Raw genomic sequence first — 14668 nt, forward strand, 5'->3', positions numbered from 1 at the left:
ACACACCCTCCCCCTATTGCTTCAGTCCCTCCACTAACTTTTTATTCTATTTATCTTACCAACTAGCAATGCTTTTTATTTATTCATTTTATTCAGGTGTACTTTTGCACTTGTCTCTAATTGTTATCTCTCCTGAGTCTTAAAGAACTCTGCAATATGTGAATATCTGGACTCTAGAAATTTCTGTTTTTTTTTTTTTGAAAAGAGAATGTTAGCTTTATTCTAGGGCCTACCTTCTTTACTGTTGCCTACTGTCTTTCTAAATAAATTTTCAAATGCACAGTTATACAACATCAGTGCTAATGAAAACAGGTTGTCTAGGAGAAAAATAATAATGATAAAAAATAGTAATTACTCTTCTTACACTCCTTACAAACTCCTAGATGATAGTATTGAAACTCGGTCGAACATTTTCTCCAGAGCGTGTCTCAACACAGCATGGAACAAAAGGCCAAAGAGTCTACTTCTTTGAAATTCTTAAGCAAAAAGTTTTCGATCTGCACCAAGAATTTAAGGACCCTCTGACCTCCCAGAATGATAGTCACATGGGAAAGAGTTGAAGGCCCATTCAATGGCTTCCAGTTCAAAATGTCATGATAAACCTCTCTAAAGAAACTTTAACGATGTAGTTATTAGACAACCTTTAACTTCTGTGTTTCTCTAGAAGCTGTAAAATAGATTTTTCTTTATCTCATCTGAATTGTACCTGTCCGTTAAAAATTTGGAGATAATAATGTGCTTAGTATGTCGACCTTTACAGAGAATATTGAACCTGCTTTCATTAAAATAAAAGCAAGCTTAAATAATGGATCTTGCAACCGTGAAGCATTTCTGCTAGTAAATGGATTAGTTCAAAATATTGAAATGGAGTATCTGTCTAAAGGCACAAAGGCAGAGAAAAATCCTTTTCTTATACAAAACATCCATGCAGTTTGCGTTACTTATCATATGTAAAGGCATAGATGGGTTTTTCTCAGAGAAAACTACTAATCTCATTTCTTTTGGCTGAAAATATTATTCAGCTGTTATAGTCCAGTGTTTTCAATAGGACCAATTCAGTTTCTTATATTTACTTTATACCTAGCTATGTATCCATGGGCAATCACTTGCACATTTCCATCTGAAAAGTGAATAATAATATCAACTTTTCAGAAGTGATAATATTAGACATTTAGTAGATTATTTAATACAGATTTTACAAATGTTTCAAGGAGAAATAAAAGAGTAAACAAACCTTTTCTATGAGCTTAAAGATAGTTGATGAAAAGAGTCAAAGGCAGCAGAATTGGAATGTTGGGGTTAGTATTGAATTTGTGGAGGGTGGAAGAAAATGGGTTGATAGGGAGGAGTCTCAGGGACATTTTCAGATGGGAGAGGGCTACTTTGATGATGACTATGGCATTGGAATGACATAGGTATGAAACCATCATTTACAGTATTATAAATCAGTACCTCAATCTGGGCTGGAGCCATAGTAAAGGGCTGGAGCAAAAGCACAGTGGGTAGGGCATTTGTATGCAGCTGACCCAGGTTCAATTTCTCTGTCCCTCGTGAAGAGCCTAGCAAGCTACTGAGAGTATCCCCCACCCTTCCCACATGGCAGAGCCTGGCAAGCTCCCCGTGGCATATTAGATATGCCAAAAATAGTAGCAACAAGTCTCACAATGGAGACACTACTGGTGCCCGCTCAAGCAAATTGATGAACAATCGGAGGATAGTGCTGCAGTGCTACCTCAATCATTAAATGATTTTTAAATAGATATTTGTTAAGAAATTCCTTACTTCAGGTTGAACACTGCTAAAAAATGGGGATATAAGCAAACACTAAATCAAAATATATACTCTCTTATAGCATGAAGTCTAATTGAAAGATAACCTTTAGACATATATAGAGAGAATATGTCATTATTTGATGCAATTATTGGGATAATTATGAATATCTATGTTAAGCATTCAGAGAATGCAGGAATGGTTCAAACCTAGTAGGTAGGAAGCACTTGCATTAGGTTCACCCATAGAAGGGCAAATAAACTATGATGTAAATTAAGAATATATATTATTAAAAAAGGAGTTCTAGTGGAAATTGAGAATTACAACTCTATCAAGAGAGTCTGAGAAGGAAATAAAATTAGTGCTCTTGGAAAGAGGCTGGATGGAAATGGGTATTGTGTGGGTAAGTGGTACCTAATGAGTTCGTAAGGCATTCAAGGGTCACATTATGCAGGACCTATTGGCCATTAAGATAATTTTTTAGCTTTCTACAAAAAATTTTGAGAAACTATTAGAAGCGTATAAGCAAGAAAGAATTTTATTTTTCTATACCACTCCAAAATTTTGTAATTGAAAACATGATAGAACCTTTAACAGAGAAAGATATAATTGCAGGTTCTCTAAATATAGCCAAATAATACAAATGATGTGAAATATAGCTATTTACAGGCCACATAAAAGAAAATTAAGCCCTTTTACCTTAATTTATAAACTTCAAGGGGCTCTTAACTCAGTTCTTCCAAAATATTTTAGTTTTAAATTATATTTTTTCCATTTACTCACTCCAAATCCCCTGAACAAAACTATTTTATCCCCATTTATATTAACTCAATGCAAATAGGACACTATACATGTAACATTATCTATATATACATATATGGAATAATGCATTATTTTCTTAATTTTATTCTCATAGTATAATTATTTCTTATCATAAAGCACTGAAATCCACCCATATTGTCAAAAATGACAAGGCTTTTGAATTTTTATTATTGAAAATATTTCATTGCATATATTCTAAGTACAATATCTGAAAAATACGTATGCTCAAGTATGTGCTTATCTTACATCAGTTTAATTGATTCACTTGGTGATCCTTGGCATTTCTGTGGATTTTTTTTACTTATTGATGGTGTAACAAATAACCAGAGCCCGTTCAAAATAATACAAAAATGAATACTCCTGGATTACAATAACAATATTCGCACATCTGATGTTTTTCTGATGTCCTAAAATAATTAAAAGTTTTTGCTTAAAAGCTTCATAACCACTTAACAGTAGATGGGTCAGGTTAAAATGCTGTCATTTGTAATAAAAAAAATGATGCCTGAAGTGACACTTGCCTTTATTGCTAAGAGACCCTTCATTCTTTCTGAATATCTAAATAACATAACAAAAAGGGTATCATTCTGAAACTAACTAGCAGTGAAACTGCTTATTATCCTTTTGATAAGAATACAAAGAACATTTTGAACATTAACAGGGATCCAACAGTGTGCTGATTCAAATACAAGGACAAAATCTCATTTAAGGTTTTTAATTTATTTATCACAGGTAAAAATGTAGTATGTATTTAGTAAACTAAAAAAGAAAACCTTAAAATACAACTGAATTTTAATCTTCCCAATATTTGGAATTGTGACTTAATTATGATCTAAATTATGTGTTTTATGATTAATAGTTATCTCAAGTTTATTGAAAAGTAAAGTTTACCATTTCCCTAGTTAAGATTGACTATGAGGTTTGAAGGATGATACCTCTAATGTCACATCTACCATTAGTTTGAAACTTTACAAAAGCTTATGACTAGACTAATAATGCACAATTTAATGGAAAACAAAAAACTTGGGTCTGAAGGGAAGTTTCTCTTATGTGATCTCAGAGGTGTTTTATATTAAAAGATACCTTAATTTATAATGAAATCCTGTATAATATATACTTATTCTGAAAGATTGGTATCATTGTGTTAAAGCAAGTCAAATTTTTTTTTTCTTTTGGGTCACATCCGGTGATGCTCAGGAGTTACTCCTGGTTCTGCACTCAGGAATTACTCCTGGTGGTGCTCAGGGAACCATATGGGATGATGGGAACTGAACCTGGGTTGGCTGCGTGCAAGGCAAAATCCCTACCCGCTGTGTTATCACTCCAGCCCCCAAATTTCTTATAGTGTGAAACACCCTCTTTTGTTGCTATTGTAACTATCAGGGAAAAAAATGTTAAGAAAACATTGTTTTTTATTGTTTTATTCTTTAACAATTTTCTCACATCAGTTCAGTTGCTAAAGTTAGTGTCTGAGGATTTCAGTGCTATTGAATCTGTGGTTTGGATATTTGTTCCATCATTCCTTAACACTACCTTCATACCTTAATTTCCTGACCTGGTCCCATTGCTTCTCATCTGTCTCTTCTGTTCCTTCCCTCCACTCTTTCTTTCTTTCTCCTTCTATACTCTAGGGCTTAGGAAGGTGAACATCAAGAGAGCAGGCTGGATTTTGGGGGGTGGGGGGTAAGGGAGAAATAGAGAAGGGAAAATATGGAAGGGTACCTGGGAACATTGGTGGAATGTATTTGACATTGGTGGGATAAGTGCTACAATGCTGTATGTCTAAAACTCAACTATGAGTAACTGTAAATTGCAGTGCTTTCATAAAAACATATAAACACATTTGTTTTTTAAAAAGAAGTTGAGTTTTAAGTATCCCATACACACAACCTATCTGTGAAGAGATCTTTCCAAAAGAATAAAGAGACAGACCTTAAAAGGAAAAGAGATATTCATGAGCAAGCAATTTACATAAGAAGACATGTAAAAGATTGGCCAAAATATCAAAAGAGATTCAATATCAACTAAAAGAAGTAAAAAATTTGAGGACTTTTATTTTGGTATTTAACATCACCAAACTTTTAAAGCATATATAATATATTATCTCATAAAGAGTAGTGAAGATATTATACTTTATCAAGCGTTAGTTTTTATAAGTTTAAACTCAGGCATAATTTTGAAAGATGACATAGCAATAGATCAATACTTATTATATACAAATTCATTTACACAGGAAGGTCTACTATTTCTTTAGCCTAAAACAATAATTAATGCAGTGCACAGTGTTCTATCAACTAGTGATGACATTAAAATTGCACTGATAATATGAAAAGTAAATAATAATTAGCATATTACTTTGGGTGGAACTATAGCACAACGGTACGGGTCGAGCTGGGTCGATTCATCCATCCCTCTTGGAGAGCCCAGCAAGCTACCGAGAGTATCTCACCTACATGACAAAGCCTGGCAAGCTCCCTGTGACGTATTTGATAGCCAAACACAGTAACAACAAATCTCACGATGGAGACGTTACTGGGCCCATTCGAGCAAATCAATGAACAACAGGAGGACAGACAGTGCTATTACTTTATTCAGTAACTATTTTTATATACAACTTTTAAAGAGAGCAAGAGAAACTGTATGGACTGGTATTTAAAGGTCCTCATTATGTATTAAATACAAAAATATTTTTTAAATATATAAACAAGATTTATTCATTGATTTACTCGAGCGAGTGCGAGTAACGTCTCCATTCATCCTGGCTGCATGCTAGCATAGCCCAATGGTATCTGTTCTTTCTAGGAACATGCAGAGCCTCAAACTGATCATTCAGGGTCTTGACGAAGAAGTCTGACCATCTTGTAGGTGGGCGTCCACGTGATCTTTTGATGTCCCATGGAATCCAATCAGTAATGGCTCTAGTCCAGCGGTTGTCTATAAACCTCATTACGTGTCCAGCCCATTTGATTTTTGATGTCTTGGCAAATGAGACAGCGTCCCTGATTCTTGAGCGTTGACAAAGATCAGAACTCCGGATTCTATCTCTCATTTGAGTGAATCATGATATTCCAAGCATAGGTCTTTCAATTCCTCTTTGAGAGACCCGAATAGCGTTCTCATCCTGTTTTCGTACGGTCCAGGTCTCTGAGGCATATGTTAATGCAGGAAGAACAGTGGAATCAAAGAGATGTGCTCATAACTGGAGGTTCTTTGTCCTTTTAGTTATTCCTTCAACGTTCTTGAAGGCATTCCAAGCTGCTCTCTTCCTCCTGCGCAACTTAGGTGCCAGGTCATTCATCATGTTGATTTCTCAACCTAGGTATATATAACTGTTGCATTCAGAGATGGTGGTTCCGTTGAGAGCGAATGGAGCGTCAGGAACAAGGCTGTTTCTCATAAACATTGTCTTTGTAAGATTCAGCTGTAGTCCGACCTTTCCACATTCACGGTTAAAGTCGTTCAGCATTTGTGCCGCTGGGCTGATGTTTGGTGTTATTAGAACGATGTCATCAGCAAAGTGGAGGTGGTGTAGTTGCCGACCATCTATCTTCACTCCCATGCTTTCCCATTCCAGTCGTCGCATGATGTTCTCGAGGGTGGTACTGAAGAGTTTTGGTGAAATGGTATCACCCTGCCGAACCCCTCTCTTGATATGGATGATTACTTCTTTGTAGAATGGTGAGATCTTGGTAGTGAATCTGCAATAGAGCTCATGAAGGATCCTGATGTATTGAGTTTGTACGCCCTGATTGGCTAGGGCTTCCATGACCACTTCCGTCTCAACAGAATCAAAGGCCTTCTTTAAATCAATGAACGTTAGACAGAGCAGCATCTTGAGCTCCCGAGAAACCTCAATGAGCTTAGTAATCATGTGGATATGGTCGATGTAACTGAATTCCTTTTAGAATCCGGCTTGTTCACATGGTTGTCTAGTGTTCTGCTAATCCTATTCAGGATGACTCGAGTGAACAGTTTGTAGACGACAGACAATAGGCAGATTGGGCGATAGTTGCCAATGTCGTGGATGTCTCCCTTCTTGTATAGTAGTATAGTCCTGCTGGTTTTCCATTGGGATGGAACCTTGCATTCAGACAGGTAGCATGTGAAGAGCCGAGCCAATGTATTGATGAGTACTGATGGTAAGTTCTTCAGGTATTCAGGTCTGATCTTGTCTGGGCCAGGTGCTCTTTGTTTCTTTACCGACCAGATGGCATGTTGAATTTCGGAAGGGAGAACATTGGGAACGACATATCCATCATGTGGTATGTGGTATGTGGGCAAGTGGACGTGGTTATTAAAGAGATCTGAGTAGAAGTCATGAATAATCTTCTCCATTGCCCTTCTGGAAGATGTGATAGATCCATCATGATGTCGGAGGACAGTCATCTTGGTTTTGTAGTTAGTGAAGGACAGGCGGGCTTTACAAATGCTTTTCCCAGCTTCTGCCGCATCTACCAGTACTGCTGCTCTCCTGTTTTTGAGGTCATCCTTGATGGCTTCTCTGCACTGTTTTGCCAGTTTGGACGTTCACTTGTGGTTGCCTGAGGCATGTGCCAGGCCACGTTGGCGAATAAGTTCAAGAGTGTTCGAAGAAAGGCGGTTTTTTGTGGTTATCTCTCTCTTGGTATTCCTCGTACAATCATGGAGGTGTTGAATCATTTGATCGTATTCCTCATCAATGTTGTCAATGACGGCATCTTCCCATGTTGCCGCAACAGAGCCAAAGAGCTCCCAGTTGGTGGTCGTTCTGGGAGTCCTCTTCTTAAACCTTGCATTCTTTTCTCCTCGTTCTGTGAGGTAGAATTTTGCACGAAGAAGACGGTGGTCTGATCCCGTTTGGAATTTTGGGACAACAGCAACATCGGTTAGGGAAAACTGCCGATTGAATATGATGTGGTCTATTTCATTGTGGAATCGTCCATCGGGAGACTCCCATGTCCAACGTTTAGATTCAGCCTTTTGGAACTGTGAGTTACCATGGAAGGTTTTGGTTGACATGATAAACTCAGACAGTCTGTCACCCTGTTCGTTCCATTTTAGGCCATGGGTCCCGATGTGGAGTTCATCGACTGATCTTCTTGGTCCTATCTTGGCATTAAAATCACCAACAATGATCTTGTAGAAGGTGTGATCTTCTTTATAGAACTTCTCCAGCTCCATGTAGAACTTCTCAGTTTCTCTTTCACCATAACTGGATGTTGGTGCATAGACAACAAAGATAGAAACTGCCGGTAGTGAGCCACATCTATTCAAGTGTAATGGTCCTATTTGGGTTGTTAGGCATTTGAATGAATCAATGCTCGTGGCTAAGTTTGTGTTGACAAGGATACTGACACCACCGACGCCTCTTTTATCACATGTTCCAAGGAACAGTTCTTCTGCAGTGTCGAAAATGGCATGATGTGATTGATGTCTTCTCATTTCGGTCAGACCAATGATGTCGTACTTTATCTTTTGCACTTGTACCATAAGGTCTTCAATGGATGCAGTAGACGTCAGCGTACGAGCATTAAAAGTACAGACAATCATTTTTGTTTTTCTTCATTTTGGCAGCCTATTTCTGCCTTGGTATTTTATCAGCCTTTCCTTCCATATCCTTCTCGACTCTGCCATATTCAGGGTTAGGGAAATGAGATCCATTTATTACTGGATTTGGCATATCAATTTGGTCTATTTGGAATAGACCACGGATAGCTTGCCAGGCTCTGCCGTGCGGGTGGGATATTTAAAGTACCCTGAAAACTTAGAGAAAAGTAAATAAATAGTCCCGGGAGCTTGTTGTGATAATCTCTGGATCCTGGCCGTTGTTGGGGTTACACGGCAGTTGGAGGGTGTAACTGTCTAGCTACTGACAGGTCCAGTCCCAAACCGTGCAGGCTTGGAGATCTCAGCCCCGGGTCCCACATACCTGGGTTCCTGTCAGTTCTGTTATGCCTGAGGCTTATCCAAGTGTGTGGAAAGTGGCCTCAGTATGGCCTTGGCTGGGGCCTGGTGGTCTTCAGCTGTTTGGGCCCTGGCGAGGATAGTCAGGCACAGGGTAGGAGACTCTGCCTTGTGCTCTCCCGGGAGCTTGTTGTGATAATCTCTGGATCCTGGCCATTGTTGGGGTTACACGGCAGTTGGAGGGTGTAACTGTCTAGCTACTGACAGGTCCAGTCCCAAACCGTGCAGGCTTGGAGATCTCAGCCCCAGGTCCCACACATTTTTTTTCATATTTTATATATAATTTTTATATTTTAAATTTAAATATATATAAAAATTTAAATATTATATATAATATTTAAATATTAAACAATATTTAAACAGGATCCAATTTTAATAATGCCAATAATTTTAAAAATTATGGATCTGGCACAATTTCATATACCTAGTGTGTGCATATAAGCCAAAGTTATGTATTATTTTAATGTATCCTATTGAGCTAACTACACATAGGTATAAAGTTACTCTTAAAATAAGACAAATGTATTTAAATTGTGTATTATTTATTTTCTTTCCATTTATTTTCCTTTTCTTTTCTCTTTATCCCTCCTCTCCTCTCCTCTCCTCCCCTCTCCTTCATTTATTTTTGCAATAAGGTCTACCAAGCAGTGCCCCAAGAGTCTATCAGCCTCTTCCTGAAATACTCCACCATCTAGCCCATGATTAAATGCCAGGGTCTAAAGTTATGGTTCTACTTAGGTATTTCCATGCTGGGAAATACTCAGGTCACCTCTCTGCTGCTCATGCAAATAAAGAATTTAAATGGAAATTCATTTAAGCAACTTAACTCATATGTGGACAACAACTGTGGGTTTAATGTAAACATCAGCATCCCCAGAGGAAGTTAAGTTTACAAGGTAATTACATTACTAAAAATGCAGGATCCAGTATATTATCAGATTAAAATAAAAATTTTGAAAATATAAATTTCATGCTAAAGTTTTTTTTCTTTTATATTAATAAATGAAGATGATGTGCCTAATTTCACACTAGAGCATCACAATACCATTTTTTTCTAACTACTTTGCTGTTTCACCAAACTGCAAAGTCAACTCTAATTTCACACAATTAAAAAACCATATTCATTATCTGAAAAAATGACTAAATTCAGTTCAAGAGGTATAACACTGAGTTGAGGGATACACTGTTTAGTTTTGTTATTAGATTGTCATTTAAAATTTTGATAAATTGCTACATTCTGGCTGTATTTTCCTCCAATTAAAAACTTTGTTTGCAAACAGTATGTATAAATATTTTTTGGACAGGTAAATTAATTACATTGTCAAAGATGCATTTATTGTTTAGATTATTATTATTTTAGAATATTTTCTTCAGTTAAATCATAGTTGTTAAATATTGAGGTATTGTGATTTTTTTTTTGTTTTCTTCTACTTTGTTGTGCAAAAAAGTACAGAATTAAAAGTGAATACCAGGTTGGAGTGATAGCACAGTGGGTAGGGTGTTTGCCTTGCACACAGCCAACCTGGGTTTGATTCCCAGCATCCCTGAGCACCGCGAGGAGTAACTCCTGAGTGCTTGATCCAGGAATAACCCCTGCGCAACACCAGGTATGACCCAGAGCCAAAAAAAAAAGTGAGTATAAACCTGAAATAGTAGAATATTTATCAATGAGTTTTGAAAATATTATTTTAGCTCCATGTATAATTCACTCTGGGGCATACAAACACTGATAGTACTGAAGGGTAAGGAGATTACTTATTGGAGGAAAAGAAAATCAATTTTTGTATTAGGAGGCAGAAAAAATAAGGCAATAATCCAAAATAAATGAAGGTATAAATTTTGTTATTGGGAAATGCATATTTTGATATGTAGTACAATTTCATAAATTTTACTCCTATGTCTACCAAGTTAATGTATACAAATTTACATTGGTTCAAATATTTAGCTTCATGTTATAACTGAACTAATTTCTCTGGAAAATATTTCTTGAAATCCAAAGCCTCTAAAATGTAAATTTCTTACAATTATAACTATACTCTATAAACACACATTAACAAGTTAACTAACATAAATGTTATTTGCCTCACAAAGCTATAGTTCTTAAGTATTCTCCACCTTCATTTACAAAATAATATTCTTGATTATTTGCCTTTGTGACTGTTCCAATGTTAAGATTGAAAAAGTAGAAGATATTCTGAGAACAAAAATTTTTTAGGCATATTATTTTTAAATATATGGTCCTCATTCGCCTGACCCTAAAAGTCTCCAAAATGCCATCGGGATACACTAGCACTTGTCAGGGACAAATGGAGACATTACTGGTGCCTACTTGAGCAAATTGATGTACAACGGGAGGACAGTGACAGTGACTATTTTTAAAAACACTGACTTATAATGACCACAAAGAGGACACAAATTTATAATTAGATAGCTTGAATTCTGAGTCTTATATACTGTGTTCATTGCAAGTCAGATTCCTGTTTATTGCAATGCAGTAACCCTCAGATCTTGAAGAATAATACTACACAAAAAATGGGGAAGAATTAAATATTGGTCATGTATTCAATATGCCAAACACAGTAACAAGTCTCACGGTAGAGACGTTACTGGGCCCGCTTGAGCAAATCGATGAACAACAGGAGGACCATGGACCATGGACCATGAGAATCAGAAAGAATATGGTGAAAGTAGCAGAGTTATATACTAAAAAAATGTTTTTAATTGCAAAAACAAAACAAAATGTGATGAATAAAAAGAACAATAAATTTAAAAAGAGATATTGGCATGCTTAGAGAAATAGATCATTGAATAAATTATTGAAATGCAAGCTTCATAATTAGCAATTTTCATATTTGAGAATATATTTTCATTTTTCACTAGCCCCAATTGACAAGTATACTGGCATTTTGTGTATGAAATACATAGAAACCAAAAGTAAACAGAAAGTTTAGCAGAATGGATTTCTAGAAATTGTTTGGATTTAGATAATTTTTTGAGATATTTGTTAAACACATTAAGATGTTCCACTAAAACTTCCATTAAGATGGTCAAGGTTCACACACATCCCGTGTATTACAAAAAAAAGCTACAGATTCTGATTATTCATATTATGTCAGAAATAATAACTACCCTCTTTTTAAGGATTGAGAAGAGGGTAGTGATTCTATCCCACTTATATCAAACTTTTATATCAACACTGGGAGGAAAAGCAGTTTATGGATTGAAATGTTGAGTAATATACTTACTACAGTTTTCAGCTTTCCTATTGTCCCGGATCACTATTCTTTGGTTGATGGTGCTGAAAAGAGTTGTCCAATTTATGGTATGGTAATAACACAAGTTGCTATTGTCAGTGATATAGATGTTTCCTGCGCTGATTTCCTTCAGAGATTGGAACTGTAGAGAAGTAATACCTTGTTGCTTGAGGATAAGTAAAGAGAGGCCACTAAAGAGAAGGAAGTAGGAAAATAATAAGTATTTTCTCTCTAAGAAATGCATTTTGCTGTCAGGTAAAATGTCACATCTTAGTCTACCAAGTTAAATGCTAAAATGAGGCTGATTCAATCAATACATTTCACTTAAACATCATTTCTTTACCTGATATATAGTGACTTAAAAAAGTAACCTTCTGCCCCCTAAAGAGAAATGTTCATTTTAAGCACTGTCTGTAGCACTGTCCTCCCGTTGTTCATCGATTTGCTCGGGCGAGATACTCTCAGTAGTTTGCTGGACTCTCCGAGAAGGGTGGAGGAATCTAACCTGGGCCCATCGGGTCGTCCGTGTGCAAGGCAAATGCCCTACCCGCTGTGCTATTAATTTTGTAACATTTGCTCTGTCTATATAAATTTTTACTGACATGGCTACACATCACCTTTTCTACTACCCCTAGATGATTTTTGTTTGGGGGAAACACCTGGCAGTGCTCAGGTTTTACTTCCAGGTCTGCTCATAAGTCATTCCTGGGAGGCTTCCGGGGCATATCTGATGCTGCGGATCAAACCTAGGGAAGATATGTGCAAAGTAAGTGCTCTGCCCATTGTTCTATCACTCTGTTCAACCCTTAAATCTAAAATTCCCTGATAATGGAGTCCTGTGTTAAGACTAAGTAATTTATTTTTTATGGACTCATTCATCTATTCAACATAAAACATTAATCCAATTCTATTTAATAAATTTAGATATGTTTTCAATGGAAAATTTTCATAGAGAATATCTATAGATATTTAGATTAATTCTTACCCCCAAACCCAAACAAATTTAGTATAATAATGGGAAAAGATATGTCAGGATATAAAGTACTCAATATTAAAAAGAAGCATAAAATCAAACAAAAATATATAGTAAGGGCTTACACAACTGGGAAAAGCATCTCTAAAATTTAAATAACAACTACTCTGAGAAAACAAATGTTCAATTTCAATATAATCCAACCTTTTTGTTGTTCTATCTCTGTTTCATTTTTGGGAGGGGGTCACACCTGCTGAAGCTCAGGGATTACTCCTGCTTTGCATACAGTAATCATTCTTGTCAGTGCTCAGGGGACCATATGGAATGATGGGGTCAAACTGGAATTGGTTACATTCATGGCAAGTGCTTTACCCCAAGAGTGCCATTTTGTAACTAAATTCTTTCTCCAGTGTTGGGAGAGACTAAAAGGGTTAATATCTTGAATGCATGCAACCCTGGTTCAATCTCTGTACTGCATGTGATCAATTAAGCTCTGACAGGAGTTAGAATAGGTCCATTGCCAAAGTATGGTCCCTCCTATTTAAAAAAAAAAAAGTCATAAAAAATCTCTTTCCTCTGCCCCTCTCGGAGAGCCCGGCAAGCTACCGAGAGTATCTCGCCCGCACGGCAGAGCCTGGCAAGCTCCCCGTGACATATTGGATATGCCAAACACAGTAACAACAAAGTTTCCAATGGAGACATTACTGGGCCCGCTTGAGCAAATCGATGATCAACGGGAGGGCCTTTACTTACTTTTATTCTCTCATAAATTAATATTAAACAGTTAAATTTCATTCAAGTAATAAATGTGATTGTGATTTTACATTATGGAAATCAAAGCTGCCCCTCTTTAGTGTACACACACATACACATAATTGCATGTATATATTTATTGTACTTTGACATTGATATTCAATTTTATGTGTGTCAACTTGTATGTGTTAAACTTAAATGTAATTTTCTGTCTCAAATCTTTTCTTTCATCATAACCACCTTGATTGTTGTTGACAGTATATACATAACTTCTTGAAAAATTCATGACTTTCTACTAAGTGGATGGAAAATGTTTTTCGTATAGGACAGCATGCTAGGGACTAACTCAGCTTTTTTGTTGTTAAGTACTTCTACTCCTTATAATGTTAAAATATTTTAAAGACATGCCTATTTTTTATAAGAAAAAATCCAATTGTCTTCCTGTAAAATATAAAATATCTGATGTAGTATTAATTTGATACCTGTTAAAGTCAAAAAAGTAAATAAATCAACTTTAACTGATTTATTTACAAATGTTAAATAAATCAATTTTAACTCTCCAGTATTTCATAGATAAAATTAAATTAAAAAATAATTCATTCCTTAACATAGTAATCACTTTTTATTATGTGAATAAAAATATTGGCATTAGACCAGTGTTTCTTGAATACTAATTTTTTCTAGTGATGCATATAAAGTGCTATAACATGACCATTGATAAATAGAACCAAAAACAAAACAAGAACCTCCTGGTAAAATACACTGTGTCGCATACACCTAGCCACTATCAAATCAGCCAGTTCTGTTTTTTGACAGGATCAAATGAAGATTAAAGTTTATGATTCACATCATGCATTCCAAAATGCAATCCCCTTAAGTTATAGGTAATTTAAAAGATAATTTTAAAAAATCTATTCTTCATACTTTGAAGCACAGTCAGGGGTATAATTCATTGAGTTTATCTCTGGAATTAAAAGTTCAATATCTCTGCTGATTTCACTGTGGTACCTCAGATGGGAGCAGGCATCTTCTCTCTCCCTACCTGCACCAGGCAACCCTGGCAGTCTCAACCTTAAGAAACCAATCGCATCACCCTCACAGTCAATCTTCACAGGCTCATCCTGCCTCCCACCCCACAACAAGAGAATAAATA

The 14668-nt window shown here is 36.2% G+C and overlaps 1 protein-coding gene across 5 annotated transcripts in view; it reads right to left on the reverse strand.

The window, feature by feature from the left end:
- The window catches only part of ERBB4 (erb-b2 receptor tyrosine kinase 4), a 1197143-nt gene that overhangs the window by 323510 nt on the left and 858965 nt on the right, over positions 1-14668 (reverse strand). For all 5 annotated transcript variants that reach the window (XM_056111671.1, XM_056111669.1, XM_056111672.1 and 2 more), the window contains exon 12: positions 11781-11980. In XM_056111671.1, the coding sequence (XP_055967646.1) occupies positions 11781-11980 (200 nt within the window). The remainder of the gene's footprint in view (positions 1-11780; positions 11981-14668) is intronic.

Source organism: Sorex fumeus, unplaced genomic scaffold (assembly GCF_029834395.1).
Source record: "Sorex fumeus unplaced genomic scaffold, SorFum_2.1 ptg000014l, whole genome shotgun sequence".
Classification (NCBI taxonomy): Eukaryota; Metazoa; Chordata; class Mammalia; order Eulipotyphla; family Soricidae; genus Sorex; species Sorex fumeus.